The following is a 24,466-nucleotide window of genomic DNA, read 5'->3' as shown; positions in this document are numbered from 1 at the left end:
ACAATTCTCTTGCCTTTTGAACTAATTTCTGAATTAGGTACTTTTTTCAACCAATAAAAAGATAGATAAAAATCATAGAATATTAGAATTGGAAAGAATTTTAAGAATCTAATTTTCTTGGATCCACATTTTATAAATGAGAAAATTGAGGCTCAGTTTAAATGCTTAACTTCATGCAACAGAGCTTGTTATTGGCTTGCCTTGGATTAGAAAACAGTTCTTTGTGATTTCCAGTACTATTTCCTTTCACAGCTTTCTTTTGGCAACAGTCCATTTACAATCATAGCATTCTTTTAAAAAAAATCTGAAAACTTATGACCTCCACTGATGATGAAAATGAAAAATTGTTTCAAGGTCTGAAGGATTATATTACTTATGGGAATACTACATATTGGATATTGTTGCTGAATATAATTGTCTAATAAGTTAAAAGTCCAGTACTTTTTGGATTGGAAAAGGTCTTTTCACTCTCTGTTTTCATTAAGTATGAGTTTCTTCCCTATATGACAATAAAAGTTAGCTATTAGTAATAAGTTGCTGATTTTATTGGGAAAAATTCTTTTTCTTATCTTTTGTCTTCCTATCATCCTTCTTGCTCTTATTGTTTTGTAGTGATTAGAAATGGGAGCAATATTTTAATTCAGCCAAGATCTATGCTCGGAGTATGCTGAAAAGGATTTCAGCATACCAAAACTCAGAGGTACAATAGTTTTCTTTAACAAGGCAGAGATGACCAAGAAAGAATTTTAAAAGAACTGAGTTTTTTGCTTTATGTTCAAGGAGTGGGCAATTATTGGTGTTAGAAAAATGACTATGGGTATAGTCAGTCCCAAGGTACCATATGTGAACCACTGAGAATTCCTCCTAGAATGACCATTGTCATTTGATTCCTAAGCGATCATGAATAATTTGCTAAGCCTTTCAGTTTCCTTTCCCATAAAATGGGTTTAATTATACTTCTAGTCCATTCCCTATGTCACAGACTTGAGAAGAAAGCACTTCCTATATCTTAAATCAAAGTTTCTTAAACTGCATGTATGGAGTTGTGTAACAACTGCATGTAGAGGGTCACAAAAATTTGGCAACAGGAAAAGTTATCAAGTATTCTGCGAAGATTTAATTCTTTAGATAAAAATAAACAAGTAAATTTATTTCATTAGGATGCAAATTTGCTTTCATCTTTAATAAATGATAAAATTATATATGTGTGTATGTGCTGAAAAATTATTTTAATTTTTTAAAATTTTTTTATCAGTAAATGTTTTCTTTGTATACCTGTTTTACATACCTATATATCCACAGTTGTGATTTTGGAAGGGGGTCTTGAGTAGAAAAAGTTAAAGAAATCCTGCTTTAAAAGCACCCTGTAAATATGTAGTTCTGTAAGATTTCTCTTAATGCTTTTGAGTTGGCTTGACTATCTTTGAAAGAAATGAAGATTACTAGACTACCATTTCCAAATAATAAGATTTTAAAATGTTTCATTTTAGGTAATCTGAAAGATCTTTAATGTTGTCTCCGAAAGATACATTCCAGTAGTGAATATTTGGGAACACTAAAGGAGGAAACAGAATCTGAAAGGATCTCTCCATGGAATTTATCCATCTCTGTGTCCATCAATGGAAAGAAAATGATGTCTTTTAATTTTTTGTGTCTTTCATCACCCTTCAATGTCATCTCTTCCACCTCATTGCACACAATGGGAAAAACTTGAGCAACATTTCAAACTGTAGTTTTGTCAGAAGAGTGTTCCATGACTGTGGTGAACTTTAACCAAACATGCCAACTGAAGATTTTTCTCTTATCCTTCTATTGGCATATTGGGCCTAACCAAAGAATGTGCTTGTGCATTCTCTAACTGTCTGGCTTCAGCTGCTTTTTATTTGTGGTTTTTTTTTTTTTTTTTTTTTTTTTTTTTTTTAGCTTTCCAACAAATCCATGTAATTACAAATTGTACTTAAAGTTTTACAACCCAATTTGCATGTGTTAAAAATAATTTTGATGGCTGGTCCATGGCTCATTGATGCAGCAATAAAAAAGGCAATAATATGAGGCACTGTGTTAATTGCTGCATACAGTTGTTACCTGATGACTTGCACCCACAGTGTTTTAGCTGCCGAGGACCCTATCACAGTCACCACAAGTGTCCCATCTGCAAAGGAGAAAATATTCTGTTTCCAGTGGATAGCAAGCAGATGAACTTGCTTGCAGTTTTAGAAGTAAGGACAGAAAACAATGAAAACTGGACTGGACTTTTTCGCTTCAAAAAGGGGAAGCGATGGAGCCTTGTTTGTGGATTGATAATAATGACTTTAGTGATGGCATCGTATATTCTGACTGGGGTGAATCATGAACTCCTGCTTATACCATCATCATTGCGTTATAGGAGCTTTTCCAATAATCCAGCTTTAGCGGATGATGAATACCTGAGGAATTTAAAAGATTTTCATCAACCCTTTTTAATGAATATTTCATATGAAAAATATTATCCAAACATTAAATTAATTATTAACACAATTACGTCAAAGGTTGAATTTACTACAAGGCAGCTCCCAGATCTAGAAGACCTTGAGAAACAGGAACTGCATGTGAGTATTCCCTGAACTTTGACTTCCTCTTATAGTGTTTCTTTTTTTTTTTTAATTTTTTTTTTTTTGTTTGTTTGTTTTAGTTTTAACTTTGATTGGGAGCACAGAGGCACAATTAGGGAATGTAGCAACAGGAAATATCTTAGGAGATTATTCATTTTAACCATCCCACTTCATAGATGAAAAAAACCTGAGAATATCTGAAGATTCTCTTCCAAGATCATTCAGAGATTTAGGGACCAAGTCTCCTGACTTCTGCCCATCTGCTCTTTTTATTAAATGGCAGGAAAAGGCTGAAAACTCAAGAATGAAGTTATGGAAGATGCTGATGACCACCTACCTTTTCTAACATTTCCTTTTCCAGTGTTTTGGCTTGGAAATTTTTCCAATTTTGCAAACATACTCCCACAAGTAGCCTTGGTTAATCTCTGATGCGGCATATTCAATAAATTTTAAAATCTCAATTCAAACAGGGAAAACTTGACAACCTCCCCAAAGTCAAGTGATATGGAACTTAAATAATGTGCTATTTCATTTGTAATGCCCCAAATGCCAAGACTAATAAATTTTTAAAAATACCCTTTTGATAATTGCTTTCCAAGATATCTTTCTTGAAAACTGATAATTGGGGCTGTAGTCATTCATGCAGATCCCATAATTCAGAATTTTGCAAAGTGGAGTTAAATTTGATTTTATGATTCTACCATGAGCTAAATCAGTGTTCCTAATCATTATTCTTGTCTCCAGCATTCCTGAACTTAATTAGTATCACAAATTTCAGCTGACTTGGTTTAATTTGATTGCTCTTTTATGATAGAAATGGGGGTGATGGTAGTCTGCCATTGCCGTGGGTCATCACCTATCACTCTCCTGCTGATTTCTTTTTCTAAAAATTTAGTCCACTTCTCAAGAAAGGTATGAGAAAGAAAGAGTAAAAAAAAAAAAAAAACTGTCCATTATAATCTATTTTAATTTACTTTTATATTCAAGCATAATCAAATAGTTCCTGGAACATATATATTATAATGTTAAGATAACTGCAGGGTTCCCCCTTAACCGGCATGGTTTTTATTAGTAATCAAACTTTCTAAAATCATCCTCTTTTTTTTGTTGTTGTTGCAGATGTTCTCAGTAATCCCTAACAAATTTCTTCCAACTAGTAAAAATCCTTGTTGGTATGAGGAATACACAGGGAAAAATACTACGGATCCCTATGTGACCAACCTCTATGCATTGTATTCAAAGCATTTTCGGTCAGCCTTTGATTACCTCAGGAAAGAGTTTTGGAACCACTTGTACCATTTCAAAGAGAAGCACTACCGCCTTCGTTGCCTCCCTCATTTCTACATCATTGGGCAACCAAAGTGTGGGACAACTGATCTCTATGATCGTCTCAGATTGCACCCAGATGTGAAATTCTCTGCCATTAAAGAGCCCCACTGGTGGACAAGGAAGCGATTTGGTAAGTAAAGCCTGTTGGCCCATGTAGCAGTTCAATTTTGAAAGGTACTTTGCACCTGGCAGAACATTTTTGCATCTATCATTTTCTCCTTAGAGCAGTTCTTTTGGGAAGCTTTGGCAGAGGTTACATCTATTGGATAGATGAGGAAACTGGGATGATAAAGTTAGACATTTTGCCTAAAACCACAAAGCTATTTGCAGAGCTGGCAACAGAACCCAGTTTTCAATCAATCTCAATGGTGAATGACTACTGAATGGAAGGCACCTACTGCATGTGTGGTAATTATTACACCAGCAACAACAATTCTTGTGTCTCATACTTGAGGCTTAAAGAGTTCTTCCCCCACATGAGATGGATGATAGACAAACCAGGAAATTAAGGTTTTACAGCGGTGGTACACTTTACTCACGTCACACAGACAGTAAGTCACTGTGGAGCTGGCTAGAGAACTCAAGGCTTCTGACTCTTACGTCCCATATTCTTTTTACTACATTCCATTAGTTTTTATAAAATGACAGTAATCTACCAATACTTATCATTATGATATATATATATATATATATATATATATATATATATATATATATATATATATATATGAAGCAATATAATCAAAAGAACACTATCAGTCAGCATCATGCTTTGGACACACACTGGTTGACTGATGATGAACAAGTCATTAAGTCTCAGGTTGAATGATGATAAACATAGTCATTAAGTCTCTCAGCCTCAATTTCCTTCTCTGTAAAGCAGGAATCATAGTTTTACAGATAAGGCTGATGAACAAATAAGAAAATAAGTATAAAATTCTTTATAAATACATATATATGTAAAATCTATTATACTCATTTATATAATCATAATAAAATTCACACATCACTTTAAGATTTGTAAAGCATTTTACATATCATTTTTTTTTAATCTGAGGAGATAAGACATTTATATACCAAGGTAGCAGATGTCATGAACTCTCCTATTTCTATAAACATGAAAGTTCTAAATTATTTTTTCTACTTGAGGGATTAGAGAATATAACTTTGTTGGAGCACATAGAATATGAGTGAAATAGGCATTTTATTAGCTAAAAATCCTGCTATTTTTGACCTTTTTTAGCTATTTCTCTATTTTCTGTTCATATGTTGCCATATCACAGCTCAAATGTAGATTTTGATCATCAGCTTTAAGGAAGCTTATTTCTGGTCCAAACTCTACTATTATTTTTGTGACAGATAAAATCAGTCCATTGCTCCAAGCTAATTAGTCTTCTCATCTGTAAATTGTATTGAAGTTTGAAGAAGGGAGTAGGAAAAGGCTGACATTGTAATAAATGGTCTCTTCTGATGATTCTCTAAGTCTCTGATTCTGTACGTTTTCTTTGGGCTGCTTTCTGCCCCACCCTAGCCTATTACCAAATGGCTCTCAGATCATTGTTTTATTTCCTTAACCTTTTCATTTTCTGCCAGGAGACATTTGGTCATTTGGTCCTAAAGGGTGATAAATGGTAATCATCTGCCAGAGTTTAGTATTTGCCAAGTAGGCGTTTTCATTAAAGCGGAATTTTTAAAAGTTATACTTTTAGTACAACTTTAAAGTTTTACATCCTTCTAAGTATTTCTTGGCTAACTTTTAATCACTCCTTTCACACTTAAACGAGTGCCATGAACAGAAAGAGGGGGACTTTTCACTTGTGTTTTGCTAAATAATAGTTTTTAGGTGTGATGACTCCATGAACTTAGTTGCTCACTAGGTATTTTTGTTTTTGAAATTTTTTGTCAATATCTCATGTTTTATATGACTTTAATTTCCAAGTATAAATATCCTCCCTTTCATATAGACATCTCACTACACCACCACCTCTGCAAAGAAGGGAGGGAGGTACATTTCTCATTTTTTTTTTCTGGATCCAAGTTTATTAGATATTTTTGAATGTTATTTTCTACATCAGAGAGCTGGATATATAGAAGAGAAAATTTGCATTAATGACCACTAACTTTATGGCATCCAAAACAGGATCCATGAGAAAGTGTTACTGTCCAGTTTTTTTTTTTTAATAGCTTTTTATTTACAAGATATATGCATGGGTATTTTTTCAGCATTGACAATTGCAAAACCTTTTGTTCCAACTTTTCCCCTCTTTCCTTCCACCTCTTTCCCCAGATGTCAAGTTGACAAATACATGTTAAATATGTTGAAGTATAAGTTAAATACAATATATGTATACATGTCCAAACAGTTATTTTGCTATACAAAAAGAATCGGACTTTGAAATAGTGTACAATTAGCCTGTGAAGGAAATCAAAAATGCAGGTGGACAAAAATAGAGGGATTGGGAATTCTATGTAGTAGTTCATAGTCATATCCAACTCTTTGTGATTCTATTTTTAGGGTTTTCTTGGCAAAGATAATGGAGTGATTTGCCATTTTTTTTCTTTAGTTCATTTTGTAGATTAGGAACTAAGATCAACCGAGTTAAGTGGCTTTTCCAGGATCATACAGCTAATTAGTGTCTGAGGCTGGATTTGAACTCATGAAGAGGATTCTTCCAGATTCTGAATCCAGTGCTCAATCCTAATTCTCCTTCTGTCATGAGAAAGTCAGGGCCCGTCTATTAATTATGCTATATAGTTCTACTTTCTCATAACTTCAAAACATTTCTTCCAACTTCCCAGTTTATACTTTTCTTATTTCTTTAAGCTTTGGTGATTATATTAAAATTTTTGGAATTGTGACATGATAAGTGAGGCAGTGGAAAGAGGGAACCTATATTGAGTTATAGCTCCATCACTGCTTAATTCTGTGATACTTAGTGAGGCACATCACTTGGGGTTTCATTTTCCTCATGTTCAGAATAGTATTAGACTAAATGATTTTCAAAGTATTTTCCAGGAATCTGTAAAATCTTATACTTAGATTTTATTATAAACAAAAAAGGAAGGCATTTTGACTGTTTCTATGTTAATAAGTTGCAAAGCTTCTTGAGGACAGGGAGCATGTCTTCATATCCTTTTCAGTCAGCAAATGTGTTTTTGTTTTTATTGTTTTTTTTTAAATTTTAAGTAGTATCTATTTTCCCAAAGAAATATAAAGATATTTTTCAACATTCATTTTTGTGAGACTTTCTGTTCCAAATTTTTCTTCCTCCCTTCCTTATTCCCCCCTCCCTAAGACAGCAAGTAATCTGCTATAGGTTAAATATATCCAGCGAATTTTAAATGAATTGAGAGTATCTTGGAATGAAAGAGAGAGTAATAGTAATAGTCATATGGTCAAGAAAACTTCATGCTTATGTGGCTGTGAATAAATAATTTCTTATGTCTGGGCCCAGTTTTCTTGCTTGTATAATGAAGTCATGAGACTAGATTAACTCTAAAGTCCATCTTAGCTTTAGATCATGACACTCTGAATGAATGATGTCAAAATAATGTTAATGAAAGGACAGACAAATTAAAGAAAAATATTCAGTCTAAGCAGAGCTCCCTATCACTGGAGAAAGATAGGTAACGTTTCTAATCATGATAGACTTCAAATTTGTCTATCCTTTGAATTGGTTTACATTCTCCTTATTGCTTTTTCTATTATGTGTAATATATGCCTCATATACTGCTCATGGCTAAGTTATTGCAAGTATACCTAAAGTTTACATGCCTCACAAAGTTCAAGTGTTTACAGTGCTTGAATAAGTGTAACATTTTGCTTAAAATCTTCTCTAACCTGGTTAATGATGTTTTCCATCATCCAAACTACACAGAAAATGATTCCCCCCCTCCCCCCACAGAAAAGTCAGTCACTTATTTAAGTAGCTACAGATAAAGAGAATTTTAATCATTTATGGGCTTTTCCCATGTGATTACCCTCTAGAATTTACCCATGAAAAACTGGTTTATTTTACTTTTTTCACTGACTTCCATTAAATCAGGAAGGGAACACCTATTATGCTCAGACAGAGCACCTTGCAGTGGGAGTGATAGCATTATAATTTTTCACATTTATTTAGCACTGGAAGCTAAATTACTGTACTAATCTCATACTTACTAGCTGTGTGGCCTTTTACTATAGTACTAATCTCTTTCTTTACAATAAGCCCATGAAATAGGTAGAACAAATATTACTCTCTCCTTGCTGATGAGGAAACATGTGGAGAGGCAATTACTTGTCCTGGGTTAAACACCTAGGACTTATTGGAGCCCCCTCTGACCCCGAAGATCTCTGCCCCTGCTATAAGGAGAACATATTCCCTTCCTGAATCTTAACAGCTAGTGGCCAGGGATTGGGAAAGGTAAGGCTGAGGGGGAGGGGCCACACGGAGCCAGGTATGATGCATGGGAGGTAGAAACATAGGGGTGGGCTCTTTCCTCCTTGTTTATTTTCCCTATAACTCCCAAACTTTCCATTTCTATTTAGGAATAGTGCGACTGAGAGATGGGTTTCGTGACCGCTCCCCAGTGGAAGATTACCTGGATTTGTTTGACTTGGCAGCCCATGAAATTCATAAGGGACTTCAAAGTGATTCAGGGACAGAACACAGCAAGATGAATAATATTGTTATTGGTATGACATCTTCTGCTCTTGCATCCATCATTGTCTAGATCAAAGCTTCTTAAACTGTGAATTTGAATGTAGGAATTATGAAATTATGATTTATTATCCATAAATGTTGGAGGTGTATATCTATTTTAGATACCTATATATCCAGGGTCATGTAAAATTTCTCTAACAAAAGGGATGTCGAGTGGGAAAAGTTTAAGAAACCCTGGGCTTGAACTGATTGTTTCGCTTAAGGGTATGGACAGCCACCTGCAAAAGTACCCGGAAATCTCATTCATGCCATAAAAGTTATATTAGACATGTACTAAGGGTAAGTTATCATTCTGGAACTATGAAGATAAAACCTTCCTTGTCAGTTCAAATTCCAAGGGGGCATCTAGGTGGTAAATGGATAGATTGTTTGCTCTGGGCTCAAGGGGATCTGAGTTCAAATCCAGCCTCAGACATTCACTAGCTCTATGACCCTGGGCAAATCTCTTAATCCTGCTTGCCTCAGTTCCTCATCTGTAAAATGAGCTAAAGAAGGAAATGGCAAACCACTTCAATATCATTGTCAAGAAAACTCCAAATGGAGTCATGAAGAATTGGACACAACTGACTAAACATTAAAAAAAAAGTTGCATGTCTTGTGTTGTCTATTCTCAAGTGCTTTGTCATTTGCTATCCGTGACAATCCATTGGCTATTTTATTAAGTGCCTGCTATGTTCAATGCACAGTCTAGGTGGTAAGGATTAAAAGACAAAGCCAAAATATATCTTTGCCTCAAGAAGCTTACATCCTACTGAGGGCCAAGACCTGTAAACATATACATATTATATGAATATGAATGTATGTATATGAATATGATAATTGGAGGAAGAGGGAATGCATATTGATAACCTAGGAGTCAGGGAAGTGGAGTCCTGAACTTAATTATTTTAACAGAGAAATATGAGGCAAGAGGAGGAGCCCTTGTAAAAACACCCAGAACTAGAATATGGAATGTGGGCAGCAACAAGTAAACTATTTGGGCTGCATGATAGGCTGTGCAAACAGGAACAACATACCCCACAATCTAAACATGTTTTAGGGTAAGACTCCATTGCTTTTTCCCTCCCCAACACTTATCTTTACACAAACAGTGTAATCACTTGTGTCATATGCTGAAAAGAAAAATGCTCCAGAGAATTCAGATTGCAATTGGGCTGAGCTATGACTAAATTTATTATTGGTATGTATTTTTTAAAATGATGTTTTCACTTGTGGATTCATTGCTTAAGAGTAGTGTTTATGCATGACATGGATTTACAGATCTTCTTTTGCTTCCTACTGCCTTTAAAAGAAAAACCCGAAATCCAATCAACAGATTTTTTTTAAAAAAGCTATTTATTGAATTATTTTCTTTTGAAAATACTTGAAAATTCACGTATGTGAATATATCTACTCCTGAATACTCTGATTCCCTTAGAAGAAATACTGTTTAAATGTTGCTTCCGTAATTAAAGTCTAATACTTTTAATCCCATTCCTTTATATCTAAATATGATTGATTTATGATCATCTCTCTGATAAATTCACAAAAATATTTGTGAAAAGATTCAGTAGCTTTGTTGCATTCATCTCAGGGTAAAATTATTCATTTGTGAAAGAGGGAAATTTAGGGGAAAGCTATTTGCTCAAATCCATGCATTGTGTTTGTCCTGTGGTTAATTTGATCATTAAACAAAATGAAAATGTAATGAATAAGATTAAATGAAACAATTTGAAAGATGGATATTTAATTATATCCATCATTTCCAAAGAGACAGATGTATATTTAATCACTTGAGTTTCTCCTTAAAAACTACCAAGACTCTGGGAATAAGAAAACACCAGAGTGAATTTCTTCTTGTGACCTTGTCTGAAAAAGGTTCGTTTCAGTTCATCCTACAATATTAGGTGAATATGAAGATTTTGTCTCCTTGTTGGTAATTCATTTTACTATTAGATACAGTTGGAGCTTTGACTACTCCTTAAGGCATGGATCTATCTAGATGAGATTTGAGGCCCATCATCATTGTTAGTTATTACCTCCCATCCAGTAACTTGACCAGCTCTGTACCTTTGCTCCTGCAGATATGCTTAAACCATGTGTCTCCCACCAAAGATCTATGGTTCTGGTGAGATGACAAAGAGTAAGACATGTCCTCCTCTTCTAGATTAGGTACCAAAATACTGATTTGAAAGAACATACACTCTCAGAAAACAGGGGTGAAATAGGACTGGCCATTGGAAAATGCAGAAACAGGGTTAATTGTCATAAGGGTTCTAATACGAGTTTATTAATGCTATCTGACTTATAAAATAACCTTCCCTACAGACAATTCTACAACAAAACTGGAAAACAGCCTGATCAGTGATAATAAGTTCAGTGCTGTGATTTTTGTCTGCAAAGGAGTGCCAACTTGGTGATTCCATATCAGGGAACATAAATTGTTCTACTACATGAAGCTTATTTATTCTTTGCAAAGATTTTTACTGCATCTCCTAATAATTATAACTGACATTTTTATAACACTTCATACATAATTTTCTTATTCAATCTTTACTATAAACTTAAGAGAACATAGATATTATTTAGTTTTTACAGCTGCAGGAAACAAGACCAAGAGGAGAACTGGTCTATCTAGTTCACACCTCTACCAAATACCAGTAGCATTGAAAATAGGATTTTTACCCAGATTGAACATTCCTTTTGGACAGTGGATGTTTAATAAATGTTGTTGTATTGAATTGTTCACCGTGTTGATATGACTTGATATTAGACTTCATTACCAGGTGCTTTGGGATATTTTTTCTGCTCTTCTCCTTATTCTGATGAGATGGTTAAACATTCAAACCATGAATTTAGATACTGGGTACAAAAGTAACATGCAGAACAAGAGGGAGTGACTGTGCTGAATGGCCGCCAGTTTTGATCTTCTACCAGATGTCCCAAACTTTATCTTAGTACTCCAGTAATCATGTTTATAGTCAGATAATTTGTGAGGTCACAGGAATCATGGAATTTAAAATCTAGAGGGACCTCAGAAGTTGTCTTTTACTTGGACCTGAAGAAGAACCCTTTCTACAGAATACTTAATTAGTGGTCATCCACTCATTACTGGAAAACTTCCAGTGAAGGGCACTTTATGTTTTCAAAGGCAGACTAATATACTCTTAATTATCTTTAATTGTTACATCAGGCTTTATTTTCCTTTTTTATTCATCTTCCTCTTATTGTTCTTACCTTGCCCCAATGCCAGACAGGAGAAATTTGACCCCCATGTCATATAATAGCCATTCAGATGCTTCTCTATACCAATAGTGTCTATTTCTCTCTTCTCCATTTCCTAATATTTTCTCTTTTTTAGGCTAGAAATTCCTACTGCAGCCTATTCTTACATGACATATCTTAAAATGCTTCACTATCCTGCTTGCTCTCTCTTGGATCCACATGAGCTTATCATTTTTCCCTTGCTAAGTTATAATTACCTAACTCTGAACACAATATTACAGATAAGACCTGACCAACTGATCAGTAAACATTTATTTATTAAGTACCCACTATGTGCTTAGCATATGATGCTATGATAGGTGCTGTTTATATCAGAGTCCAATGAGTTCTGGGCAAAATAACTTTCTTACTAGTAAGGCCCAAGTTTATAAGAGCTGTTTTGGCTGCCAAATCATGAACCTGTCCTTGATCATATCACCCAGATTTTGTTCAGATGAACTGTGTTTTCTAGTCATTTTGTCTCCATCTGTTCCTGCTAAAGTTGATTTTTGGAACACATGTATAATTCTTTACATTTATCCCTACTAAATGTCATATTGTTAGATGCAGTCCAATTTTCTAGCTTGCCAAAAACTTTGGGAATTTCATCATCCAATAGCCATCCCTCTCATTTTGGATTATATGCAGATTTGATAAGCCTTCATGATTTTTATCCATTTAATTTATATACGTGTGAAGCAGCTGAGGACAATTTTTTTGAAGGAAAACCACTGGAGACATCCTCCCAAGATAATTGAATTATTAATGACAATTCCTTAGGTCTAAGCATTGAGCTATTTCTGAATCTCTCAAATTCATCTTGCCTACATTCTTCATCTTTTCTGCAAGAACAGCATAAGAGATTCTGTCAATTCTTTACTAAAAATTAATTCAACTGTATTTTTAAAATTCTGGTCATCTATTAGTCTAGTATCCCTATCATTAAAAAGTAAAAAGTTTAGTGAGATATTACTTGGTCTTGATGAAGCCATGATGGTTCCTTATTATCATTGCTTCCACTTCCAATTGTTCACTAACCATCCCTTCAACAGTATGTTCCAGAATTTGGCTAAGCTAAACATGGAATTCAAGGTTATTTGTTTAACTTAGCCAATACTTGCCTTTTTCCAATCATGTCACTCCTATCCCATTCTCCAAGAGATTACTCAGTGGTTCAGCAATTACATTTTCCAATCCTTTTTATAATCTAGGATTTGGCCTGGATGGCCTGAACCTTCTCAAAGGCACTTAGATTTTTTTTCTTGCAATTCACTTAGTTATATTGGGTATAAATTCCCTATTTGCTATTTTTGTTTTGACCTTTTTTGTTCAGGCCAAAGTTCCTGTCTCTTGGGGGGTGGGGGAGTGGGGATGAAGTAAAATGAATGTTGAGAAATCTTCCTTCATTCCATCATCCTTTATTAGTTCCAATTACTCCAGTTAGTAGTCTTAATGTTTCTTTAGACCTTCCCTCTCAAAAGAAAATTGTTTGTTTTGTGTGTCTTCAGATTTTCATTCTTAAGAACTTCCCTTCCCCCATGAGTTGACTTCCTTTCTGTAATTTGGATTGCACCATTTCTTTCTCTAAATTATTTTAACCTTTTCTTTAAAAAACTATAGAGTACGTGAAAAATGAGGTTTAATTTCCCTTTATTTCACTATCACAAGTTCAATGATGGATCCTATCCCTGCAAGACTTTCATTGTCTCCATCCTAAAAACCAGTTCCTTCTTGTTGATGAGAATTAGATCCATAATAGTTTGTTTCCTCTACATTTTGAAAGATAAAATAATCATCAAGAGGTAAAAAATTATGAGCTGATCTGATTTTGGCAAAGGAGCACATCCATTAGATAAAACAGATAACTAGTTCTAATCACTGAAATACTATAGTCTGTATCAAGATTTGATACTCTCTTTCTTTTTCCTGTCCATATGATCTGTAATGTGTTTTTAAATAAGTATTTTATATAACAGTATTTCTCTTCCCCTTCTAGAGAAATATTTACTAGTCAATTTCAAAGGTATTTTATTCTATTTCTGCCTGTATTGATTATCATTTAAATATTCTTTCCCATAATATCACCTCGTCCTTTGTCATTAGATTTCATTATGTAACCATATCTTTTTAATGTATAATACAACTCTGTCCCACCATACTTTGTTTGTTATTTCTCATTTTTTAAAAAATAATTATCATTGGATTCAGATCTAGAAAATAACCCTACAGATGAGGAAACTGAGGAATAAGAGAGCTTGAATGATTTATCGTGCAGATCAAAATCAAATCCTAAGTCTGAACAATGGTTCTTCACCATCAGATCTAGTCCTCTTGATAGGTCCTGAAGTATCAAGCATGGCAGTCATCACATAGCAAGTCTAACAGTTTTCCTAATAAATTTTCCTAATGAGAGACCCTGTAGAGGATCTCTTATTAGTAAAATTTGGGGTTTTAACCCAAATTTGCCCTTGAAAAAAATGGTTCAAGGTACCTACCTATACCTACAATTATATCTGAAACCTTCATACATGGAACTGATACTTCAATAATTTGATATGTGTACTTTTTAGAATTTCAGATTATCCTAAAAATGTTGGACTTTTTTCAGATCTGTATTATTTTAATGTATAATTCACTTTTTTGAAATATCAAAGAATCCAAAATATGATTCTAACAGATTTTCCTCATTTACATAGTTCATTGGAAAAGGTGCTAGATTTGGAGTTGAATATCTTAGATTCAAATTCTGGCTCTGTCCCTTCCTTTATCAACCAACCATTAATTTATTAAATTTCTACTCTGTGCCAGGCACTGAGCTTTAAACATTGGGGGATTCAAAAAGAGGTAAAAACACAGTCCCTGGCCCCAAGAACTTCCAATAGGAAGACAGAATGAAAATAAATATTCACAAAGAAGTTATTTGCAGGCTGGATAGGAAATTATTAACAAGAATTAAGGTACTAGAATTAAGAGGTATTGGAAAATACTTTGAATAAAAGATGGGATTTTAATTGGAATTTTTAAAAATCCAGGGAAATCAGTAGGTAGAACTGAAGAAAATCCTCAGAGCCAAGAGGTGGAGAATCTTATTAGTGGAACAAACGGGAGACTAGTGTAGCTGTATTGAAGGGTATATGGTGGGGAGTAATGTATAAGAAGACTGAAAAGGTAGGAAAGGGCTAGGTGGTCACTGCAGTTTATTGAATTTGGCCTGACATGGTCAGTTGCAGAATTTAGGAAGGTCACTTTGGTGGCCAAATGAGGATAGATAAGACTGAAAAGGGACTTGAGGCATTCAAACCTATCAAGAGGCTATTATGGTACTCAAGTGTGAGGTGATAAGGGTATACACCAGAGGGATGGCAGTGTCCAAGGTCAGAAGAGAGTTACAAAGGTGATATTAAAATATATATATGTATATATATACACATATATAAATATATAATATTAGAAATATATAAATACAAATATATATACACACACATATAAATAGATCTTGACAATAGATTGTCTTGGAGTATTGAGGGATAAAAGATAATGAGGAATCTGGAATGAGCTCTAAGTTGTCAGCCTGAGGAACTTGGGAGGATAGTTTTGCCCACTACAGTAATAGGGAAGGTCAGAGGAGGGATTGGTTTCAAGAGAAAGATAGTGAGTTCTATTTTGGACATATTGAGTTTAAGATGGACATCCATATTAAAATGTCCGAATAGTAGCTGAAGATGTGAGATTGGAGATGAGCAGAGAGGTGAGAGCAGAAGAGATAGGTTCGAGAATTGTCAGAATAGATGGCAATGAAGCCCACAAGAGCTGATGAGTCTTACACTAGTCACTTCATCCCTAAGCCTCAGTTTCTTCACTGGTAAATGAGGAGATTGGACTACTTATTCTGTCAGTCTGTAGCAGCTCTCAATTTATGATGCTGTGATTTTAATAAATCTTGACAGAACGAGGCCCAGAGAGATGAAGCTTTTTGCTCAGCATGACCTAGTTAGCTAGTGGTGCTACTGGGTCTAGAGTAAAGGTTGGGAGTTCAATGGTTTTGCCTCCTTTCAGACAGATTCCACAGTCACAGTTAACAAGATAATTCAGGCAAAATCCTTTGCCACTTGATTTGAGTGAAGTGCTGAGATTTCCAGAAAAAGAAAAGCCAGTCTTTTTCCCAATTTAGGCTGTCTACACAATTGTTTCTATTATCACTGCTACTCTTTGAGGACCAAAAAAAAAAAAATCTTGTGTTTCCTGATTTGCCCATAATACTATATTGCTATGTATATCATTTAGTCCAGACTAAATGGGGAATGTTGCGTGGTTGTAATTATTTTTGTTAGCCCCACAAAGAGAAGGCTGGAGGCGTAGGAATGCTCAGTATTTGGACAGGCAAAGACTTTTGGAGATATGTGTACTTTCGGCAGTCTTCTTACATCACTCCTCTGCTGGGATCATTTTAAGCATAAGAGCATAAAGGCAGAAAAGCCATTTTGGACTTGGCTATCTTCATTAAATTAGCATTTCCTGTTTTTGTGGAAGAGCAGCCCCCCCTTTTTTTTTTTTTTACTTTACCTATTAATTTCATGCTTGACAATTCAATCAAATTTTAATTAAGTCAAACATTAATTTAGATTAAAATTAAAATGTCTATTTGGAATATTTTCTCTTTGTAGGAGAGGCCAGTGCTTCAACCATGTGGGACAATAATGCTTGGACTTACTTCTATGACAATAGTACCGATGGAGAGCCTCCATTTCTGATCCAGGACTTCATCCATGCCTTTGAACCAAATGCAAAACTCATTGTCATGCTGAGGGATCCTGTGGAAAGGTTAGTAGTCACATATCTTTTTGTATGTGGGGAGAAAGAAAGCCAGTTTGAAAGAACAGTACTACTATTTCTCATCCCAAACAAATCTGTCTTCTTTGTAATGGAATTTAACTGCAGGGTTATTGTTATTTCTTATGTAAATGTTATTCTTGAAACATCCTCACTGGTGCCCTAGTTTAAACAATTTGTAAATTGTTTTCTTATACATCATGACTCTTTTTGATTTCAGATCCCAAATGATTTGAAATGGGGGAATGGTGAAATTCCATGGCTATTATTTGGATTGTTCAACATAACTGGAAATAGGGGTGGGGAGAAATTCCCAATAGAGTTTGAGCACTTGTGAAATTCTCAGAATTCAATGACTCCTTTTTTTTCACTAACTTATTTTGCTACTTCAGATCCTAATGATATTAGTGGAGGAAAGAAGGAAGGAAGGGATGGAGGGAGGGAGAGAGAAAGAGAGACAGAGACAGAGAGGAGAGAGGCAGAAGCAGAGAGACAAAGAGAAAGAGAGAGAGATGGGGAGGAGAAAGAGGGAGAGGGAAAGAGAGAGAGAGAGAGAGAGGAGAGAGAGAGACAGAGAAAGAGAATCAGAGACAGAGAGGAGAGAGAGAAAAAAGAATATAGGCAAGAGAGAGAAAGGAAGACAATATGGTCAGCTCTTTTGTCCTATTTTTCTTTGTGCCTAGCAGCTTCAGTAAATGTCAGAATTTGGAGTTGCTTAATTTGCTCAGATAAAGACTGAATGGTGGAGTATCTTTCTTCAAATATCATATATTGTTAGCTGGTCCATTTGCTGTGACTTCCTTTCTTTAATGGCTATAAGCATTAAATATTTAATTTTGCCAAGGGAGTAGGAAAATAGTCATTCTACCTCAGAATTTGTGATTAAAGAAAAAAAAACAGAGAGAAGCTGGGCATAATCTAATACAGAGACCGGATTAGGAGTTAACAGATTTCAAAAGGATCAGAGAATAGATAACATGAGCTAAAATTCTATACAGGGGATTCAATTTAGAAGGTATGAGAACATCTCGGGAATGAAATTAGGTAGAATAAATGAGAGCCTACTTTGGAAAGGGGAGGCAGATCAAATGCAGGATATAACCATTGCTTGGATCCAGTGGAATAATGATGAAAGATAACAGGGAGAATTCAGAAGTGCTCAACTCTTATTTTGCTTTTTTTTATTTCTTTTCTGTAAAGGGAAGTGCTAACACACTCCATGGGATGTCACTTGAAACCTCCGAACTTAGGAAAATCTGTAATAACTTGTTGTTGTTCTAGTGTGTCCAACTCTTCACAACCCAATTTGGTGTTTTCTTGGCAGAGAGGCTGGAGCGGGTTGCCGTTTCCTTCTCCAGATCAATTTATAGATGAGGAAACCAAGATAAATAGTGTTAAGTTTCATGCCCAGGGTCATATAGCTAGTAAGTGTTTGAAACCAATAATGTTTCCTCAATCTAATTCCAGAGATAATCATCCCCAAGTAGTGTTTATGATGCTTAATTTTTTTTTTTGACAATATTTGGACTTATACAGTATAGTTTTGTAAGTTACCTCTAATTATCAGGAAACTTTTAACTGTGCTTAGTAGAATTGTTTCTAGCATTATAATAGTTCACACACATCCAAAGGCAGGGATTTGCCCCCTTTCTTTGCCAAAGCGTGTTAATCTCATTTAAGACAGTTACTGTTAACAAGAGCCATCCTTAATGTTGTCATTTTTTTCCTTTAAAAATTTTTTTAAACACACATTGCTTTATGAATCATGTTGGGAGAAAAAAAGAGCAAAAGGGAAAACCATTGGAGAGATAAAAAATAGAAAAAAGAAGTGAACATAGCATGATTTACATTCAGTCTCTAAGTCCTTTTCTGGATGCAGTTGACATTTTTTGTCCAAAGTATGTTGGGATTGCTTTGAATCATTGAACAATTGAGAAGAACCAAACCTTTCATAGCTAATCATTGCTCATCCTTGCTGTTATTGTGTACAATGTATTCTTGGTTCTTGTTGTTTTACTCAGCATCAGTTCAAGTAAATCTTTCCAGCCCTTTCTAAAATCAGCTTATTCATCATTTTTCATAGATTGATAATATTCCATTACCTTCACATACCACACCTTGTTCAGCCATTCCCCAATGGATTGGCATTTTTTCCTTTTCCAGTTCTTTGCTACCACAAAAGAGCTGTTACAAACATTTTTTTTTTGGTTTGTTTCTATTTTGTCAATCTCTCCTTTGAGTTTCAGAATTTCAAATTTAGTATTTAATTGGAGGTTTTCATTTTTTTTTCTGGCTTTTTTAGTTGCATGCCTAATTCATTGATCTCCTCTTTCTTCATTTTATTCTTATAATTTTTTTAAGATATAAAATTTTCCCCTAAGAATTGCATTGTCTACATCCCATAGGTTTTGATAAGTTTTCTCATTATTGTTATTCTCTTGAATGAAATTATGAATTGCTTCTGTGATTTGTAGCTTGACCCACTCATACTTTATTTTTTAATTCTAATTTTTTCTTTTTTTTATTATAGCTTTTTATTTACAAGTTATATCCATGGGTAATTTTATAACATTGATAATTGCCAAACCTTTTGTTCCAGTTTTTCCCCTCTTTCTTCCCTCCTCTCCTCTCCCCCCAATGGCAGGTTGACCAATACATGTTAAGTATGTTAAAGTAGAAATTAAATACAATATAAGTACACATGTCCTAACAGTAATTTTGCTGTACAAAAAGATTTGGAGTTTGAAATAGACCCTCTCATACTTTAAAATTAGATTATTTAATTTCCAATTGGTCTTTGGCTTTTCCTGACCTTTTAATGAATATAATTTTTATTGTATTGTGGTCTGAAAAGGAAGTATTTGCTGTTTCTGCTTTTCTGAATTTGGTTGGGAGGTTTTTATGCCCTAATATATGGTCAATTTTTGTGTTGGTGCCATGTACTGCTAAGAAAATGGTGTATTCCTTTCCATTCCTATTCAGTTTTCTACATATCAAGGTTTTCTAGGATCCTATTTATCTCTCTAGTTTCTTTTTTGTTTATTTTGTGGAGTGTTGTTATTTAGAAATAATTCTTTAACTCTCAGCCTAGAAAGGAAAGATAGCCACCAGATTGACCTGGCCTTGACTTCTGAGGTATTTTCACAGCTGTCCTGCTCCCTCCCCTTGAACTACTCACAGCTGAGGCTGAGAGGGTTCAGACAGGTTGCTGATGCACTCTTTATTAAACTTGTAGTCATGTCTGTTAGGAAAGCAGAAACCGTTCTTGATTTCAGTAGGGGTGGAGGAAGAGAGATGGAGACATAGAAACAGGGGAAGATAGAGGAAGAGAGAAAAAAGACAGAGAAAGATACAAAGAGATGGAGAATGCAGAAAAACAAAAAGACATGCAGAGAGAGAGAGAGAGAGACAGACAGAGAAAGACACACATACACACATACACACACACAGAGACAAAGACACAGAGAGAAAGATAGACAGACAGATAAGACAGAGAAGAAGAGGAGAGAAAGACAAAAACAGAGACAGAGAGAGAATGAAAATTAAGATCTTGCCAAAAAGAAATAGTAGGCACTCTAGTATATCTAAACATGGTACATCTAAAATTCAGAGCATAGGAAGATAGCCCAGCTTTCCTCATTTATTTCCTTTATCATACCATCCATTTCAAGGAGTTGGACTTCAGCAGCTTAGAGGGTACAGACCTAGATCTGCTGGTATCATGACCTGTGCTATTCTCCTTTAAGCAGTTGAAACAGGAAAAGACAGAAACCCATAAAGGCAATGGCTTTTGCTTTTCTGGTCTTGTAACATCTAAATGTGTACATTTAGGGTAGTTAATTTGCTTTCTGTCTTTTCTTTCCTTGTTCTCTGTCCAATAATAACAGTTCACATATACACATCATTCTGAAGGAGCATGAGTATTATCACCTCACCTGTTCACATGTTGGCGAACACTTTCCCTGGGTTTGTATAACTAGTAAGAGTCTGAGGTAGGAGTTAAAAGCCCAGGCTTCTTACATATGCTAAGACCACTTTCTGCCATGCCATGGTGATTCTTACTGAAGTGGAGCTTAGTTATAGCAGCAGTGAAGGAATGATGTATGTTCCATCTGACAACAGGACCTCCTACACACATAGTGTGTGTGTGTTGTGTGTGTGTGTGTGTGTGTGTGTGTGTGTGTGATGTATCTTGTGTCTGCTTTCTGAGGGGGTTAAAGCCACCACCAGATGTTAAAATGTGTTAAAATATATGAAAAATATGTACTAAGGGTTTCCTCCTGTTGGAACATGTTGCTCATGGCCTGTCTGAAATTGCTGGCTCCATTCCTGTCCCAGTTAGATGAGAAGATGATAAATATTGTCAGTCTGAGTCCATCTGGATGAAAGAATCATTTCAAGGGGGTTGATCAGAGTCTCATTTGTATATCTTGTTAATGGGCCGTTAGTGTTCCTTTTTTTGCAGAATGTTCCACTCTTGGTCTACTCAAGGACACTTCCATATGACTAAATTGTGTTTGACTCAATGCATACTCTTGTCTCTTTTCCTTCTACCAAGTGAATTGGAAGCATGCTCTTTCTGACTTTTCACTATGTATGCAACCCTATTTGTATAGATCTTAAGTACATATACATATACACATATATACAAATACATACATATGTTTATTTCTATCTCTGTGTGTATATATACATATGTGTATACACAGAGAGACAGATAAACAGAAACAGAGAGAGAGGAAGTGGAAGGAGATAGAGAGAAAGAAAGATTGCATAATATAAGACAGATTAAAATCCACTAAAGCCCAATCAAATCCCAGGAAACTCCTCAAACTTCTCATTTAGCTGTTTAGTTGTATCTACATCTTAGTGACAAGATACTGGAGTGGTTTCCCATTTCCTTTTCCACAAGCTCTGCACTTCTGAAATAGGTAAATACCCAATTAGGTTTCCAGGTGAGGAAATTGAGGCACCATTAGGGCAACAACTAATGCCATAAAATGGGTTCGTTCAAGAGTTTATGGCTAAAGTCCCTCTTAAATTAAAATAAAATGAGAATTAAAAATCCAACTTAAGTATTTCTGTGCTAAATTACTTCAATTAATCAAAAGGGAAAAAAAGGCCCTAAATTTTAAATAGAACATTTCTTCATTTAATCAGTTTCTTAAGATGAAAAAATACTTTCAAATGGAAGACTCTTACTTTAGCTTTGTGCCTTTTCATTTGTAATAGATTTGATAGAATGAATTTCCCTCTAATTCAGAGACAATGATTGAAATCCCATTAAACATGAAAAATGTTCACAACTTTCTGACCTTTTTAACATAATTGCATTTTTTTTTCCATTTAGGAAATATTTGGAGGAGCATCATGTACTATTGTATAAATTTCAGAATAATTTTTTTGGTGATCTTTATACCCACCATGAAAATGACCACCAATGGAATGGTTTATTTTTAGGATTAGTGATTTTCAGGCATATGCAAGCATATAGAGGCTCAATTAAAATATATAATAAGCTTGTGGAATAAAAAATCTTGAGCCTAGAAACTAGGGTGGTTGTTGTTGTTTTTTTTAAATTAATATCTCAAAGAAGGTAATTTTAATTATTACTGATTGAAGTCCAAATGTAACTTTTGCTGTAATACAAGCTGTTCCATGACACTCATACAGAAATGGAATGGTTTGTGTTAGGCATTTGGGAAAGAATATTCATCTCATCTTTGCAATTTTCTTCTTCTATGACTGGGAAGTTCAGATAGTTCAGATATATTGTTGATGAAACCAGAGTCCCAGCTTTGAATCCCAAAATGATCAGCTTGTTCTATTCATTGACCACAGGCTGCTTGTATAACCCTGACTACCCATTTCAAAAATAAATATCATTTTACAAAGAGTAATGACACATGATACCATGCAAGCCTTTACTACTCTAGAACAAATGGATCAATATGCATTTCTTACTCATAATTAGTTGGCAGCATAATAACTATATACAAGGGACATATGATTATTGTCAACATTGAATTTGCTTGTTTAAAAAAAAAGTAATTCTATGAGCTGGTAAAAATTAAAGTTCTTATCTTCAAGCCTAGTTTTATGAAACTGCTCAATATATTCAGTCTTTCCCCATGATGCATTTGAATAAGAGTAACCTCACCCAGCATCAAGCACTAGATTGTCAGCCCAGAAAATTTTACTCCTGCCTATGTATTCAGGGCATATCTGGATAATGGCTATACCTTGTCTGTGTACTTCACTCTCTTATGTATGGAACTGGAATAGCGAAATGTGATATAGGTCTTAAGAAATCCCATAAAAAGAAAAAACATTTATTTTATGCCTCAGAATTAACTATTGGAGTCATTTTACTATTTGGGGAAAGAATCTTGATTTTCCTCCTTTCTACATATTGAAAACCCACCTTCAGATATCTCATTTTTAGTGTGCACCTGGAAGCTCATTATTTATCCTTATTGCCAACCACCATCTTCTCAGGAAGAGAATATGAGATGATACTTAAAAAGTCATTCGTCATTCTCTTTGTGAAACATTTACATGACTATGAAAAGAATGCTTATGGATTAATTATAAGTAATCCCTGAAGGGAACTAGGACTTTATAGATAGGTGAAATATGTAATAGACTTAAAAAAATGTTACAGGAATAAAAGGCTACAACAGTAAGTGTCAGACCTTTCCTCCAAAGAAGGTTTGGCAGGCAGCACATAAAGGAGACCTGAGGGGAGCAAATACGAGATAGTATTGAAATTTTTTTTCAAGTTTATTTTGATAAAATCAGAAATCATACTTTTCTAAGCATTATTGTTACCAATATGCTATCAATACTCTGTAAATGAAATTGGGCTGCTTTAATACATTTTTGCACTTCAGACATCAAAGGGTTGCCAAGAAGGAAAGGTTCAGTATTCAGTAATTATGGTCACTGAAGGCAGTTAAGGACTGGCTTACTGGGTACTTATCAGTAGGAGAGAAATAAATGCTCTGAAAACTTAGCATTTGTTGGAATGCCAAAAAAGCACAACAATCAACATGGCTTTTGTCCTTATTTTTCCACAGAAGTTGTTTAATATTCCTCTATACTTCTTCAGAATCTAATCTGGATGTCAAATTTTATGTCAGGGCTTTCTTGATAACATTCTACCTCTTGAATTTGGAAGCTAAGTGGTGCAGTGGCTAGAGTACTGGGCCTAGAATCAGGAAAATTTATCTTTGTGAGTTCAAATCTGACCTTAGACACTTATTAGCTGAGTTACCCTGGACAAATAAATCACTTAATACTATTTGCCTCAATTCTTCATCTGTAAAATGAGCATGAAATGGCAAATCCTTGTAGTATTTTTACCAAAAAAACTGCAAATGGAATCACAAAGAGTCCAACGAATGAAATAATTGAACAACCACAATCTCTTGAAATGTTGTGCTGTTTGTGCACATTTAGTATTTCTTTGTCAAAATTCATATTGAGTTTCATTAATATATAATGCAACCTCCTTGAGTTCAGTCACTGACTTTTTGCCAATAATTCATTTCAAGTCAACAAGCATTTATTAGATCATTGCTATGTGAAAGGCATTGGGGATAACTCCCCTCAAAAAACAAAACAAAATAAAAACAAAAAAAATTTGCCTTCAATGAGCTTCTGTTCTACTGAAGCAATGAAACCTAAATATATACAGGCCAAATGAAGGGGTTGCACTTTACCTATAAGGTTTCTTCCAGTATTAAAGGCTATGATTTTAAGGAT

General features: G+C 34.7%; 1 protein-coding gene across 1 annotated transcript in view; it reads left to right on the top strand.

The window, feature by feature from the left end:
- Nucleotides 1-24,466, top strand: part of CHST15 (carbohydrate sulfotransferase 15) — a 135,239-nt gene that overhangs the window by 80,227 nt on the left and 30,546 nt on the right. The window contains exons 2-5 of the mRNA XM_051981611.1: nt 1,491-2,588; nt 3,711-4,050; nt 8,452-8,598; nt 16,534-16,690. Of these exons, the coding sequence (XP_051837571.1) occupies nt 2,049-2,588; nt 3,711-4,050; nt 8,452-8,598; nt 16,534-16,690 (1,184 nt within the window). The 5' untranslated portion in view covers nt 1,491-2,048. The remainder of the gene's footprint in view (nt 1-1,490; nt 2,589-3,710; nt 4,051-8,451; nt 8,599-16,533; nt 16,691-24,466) is intronic.

This window comes from Antechinus flavipes, chromosome 2 (genome assembly GCF_016432865.1).
Source record: "Antechinus flavipes isolate AdamAnt ecotype Samford, QLD, Australia chromosome 2, AdamAnt_v2, whole genome shotgun sequence".
NCBI lineage: Eukaryota > Metazoa > Chordata > Mammalia > Dasyuromorphia > Dasyuridae > Antechinus > Antechinus flavipes.
The sequence above is the reverse complement of the archived record's forward strand: the minus strand, read 5'-3'. Positions and strand labels throughout refer to the sequence as shown.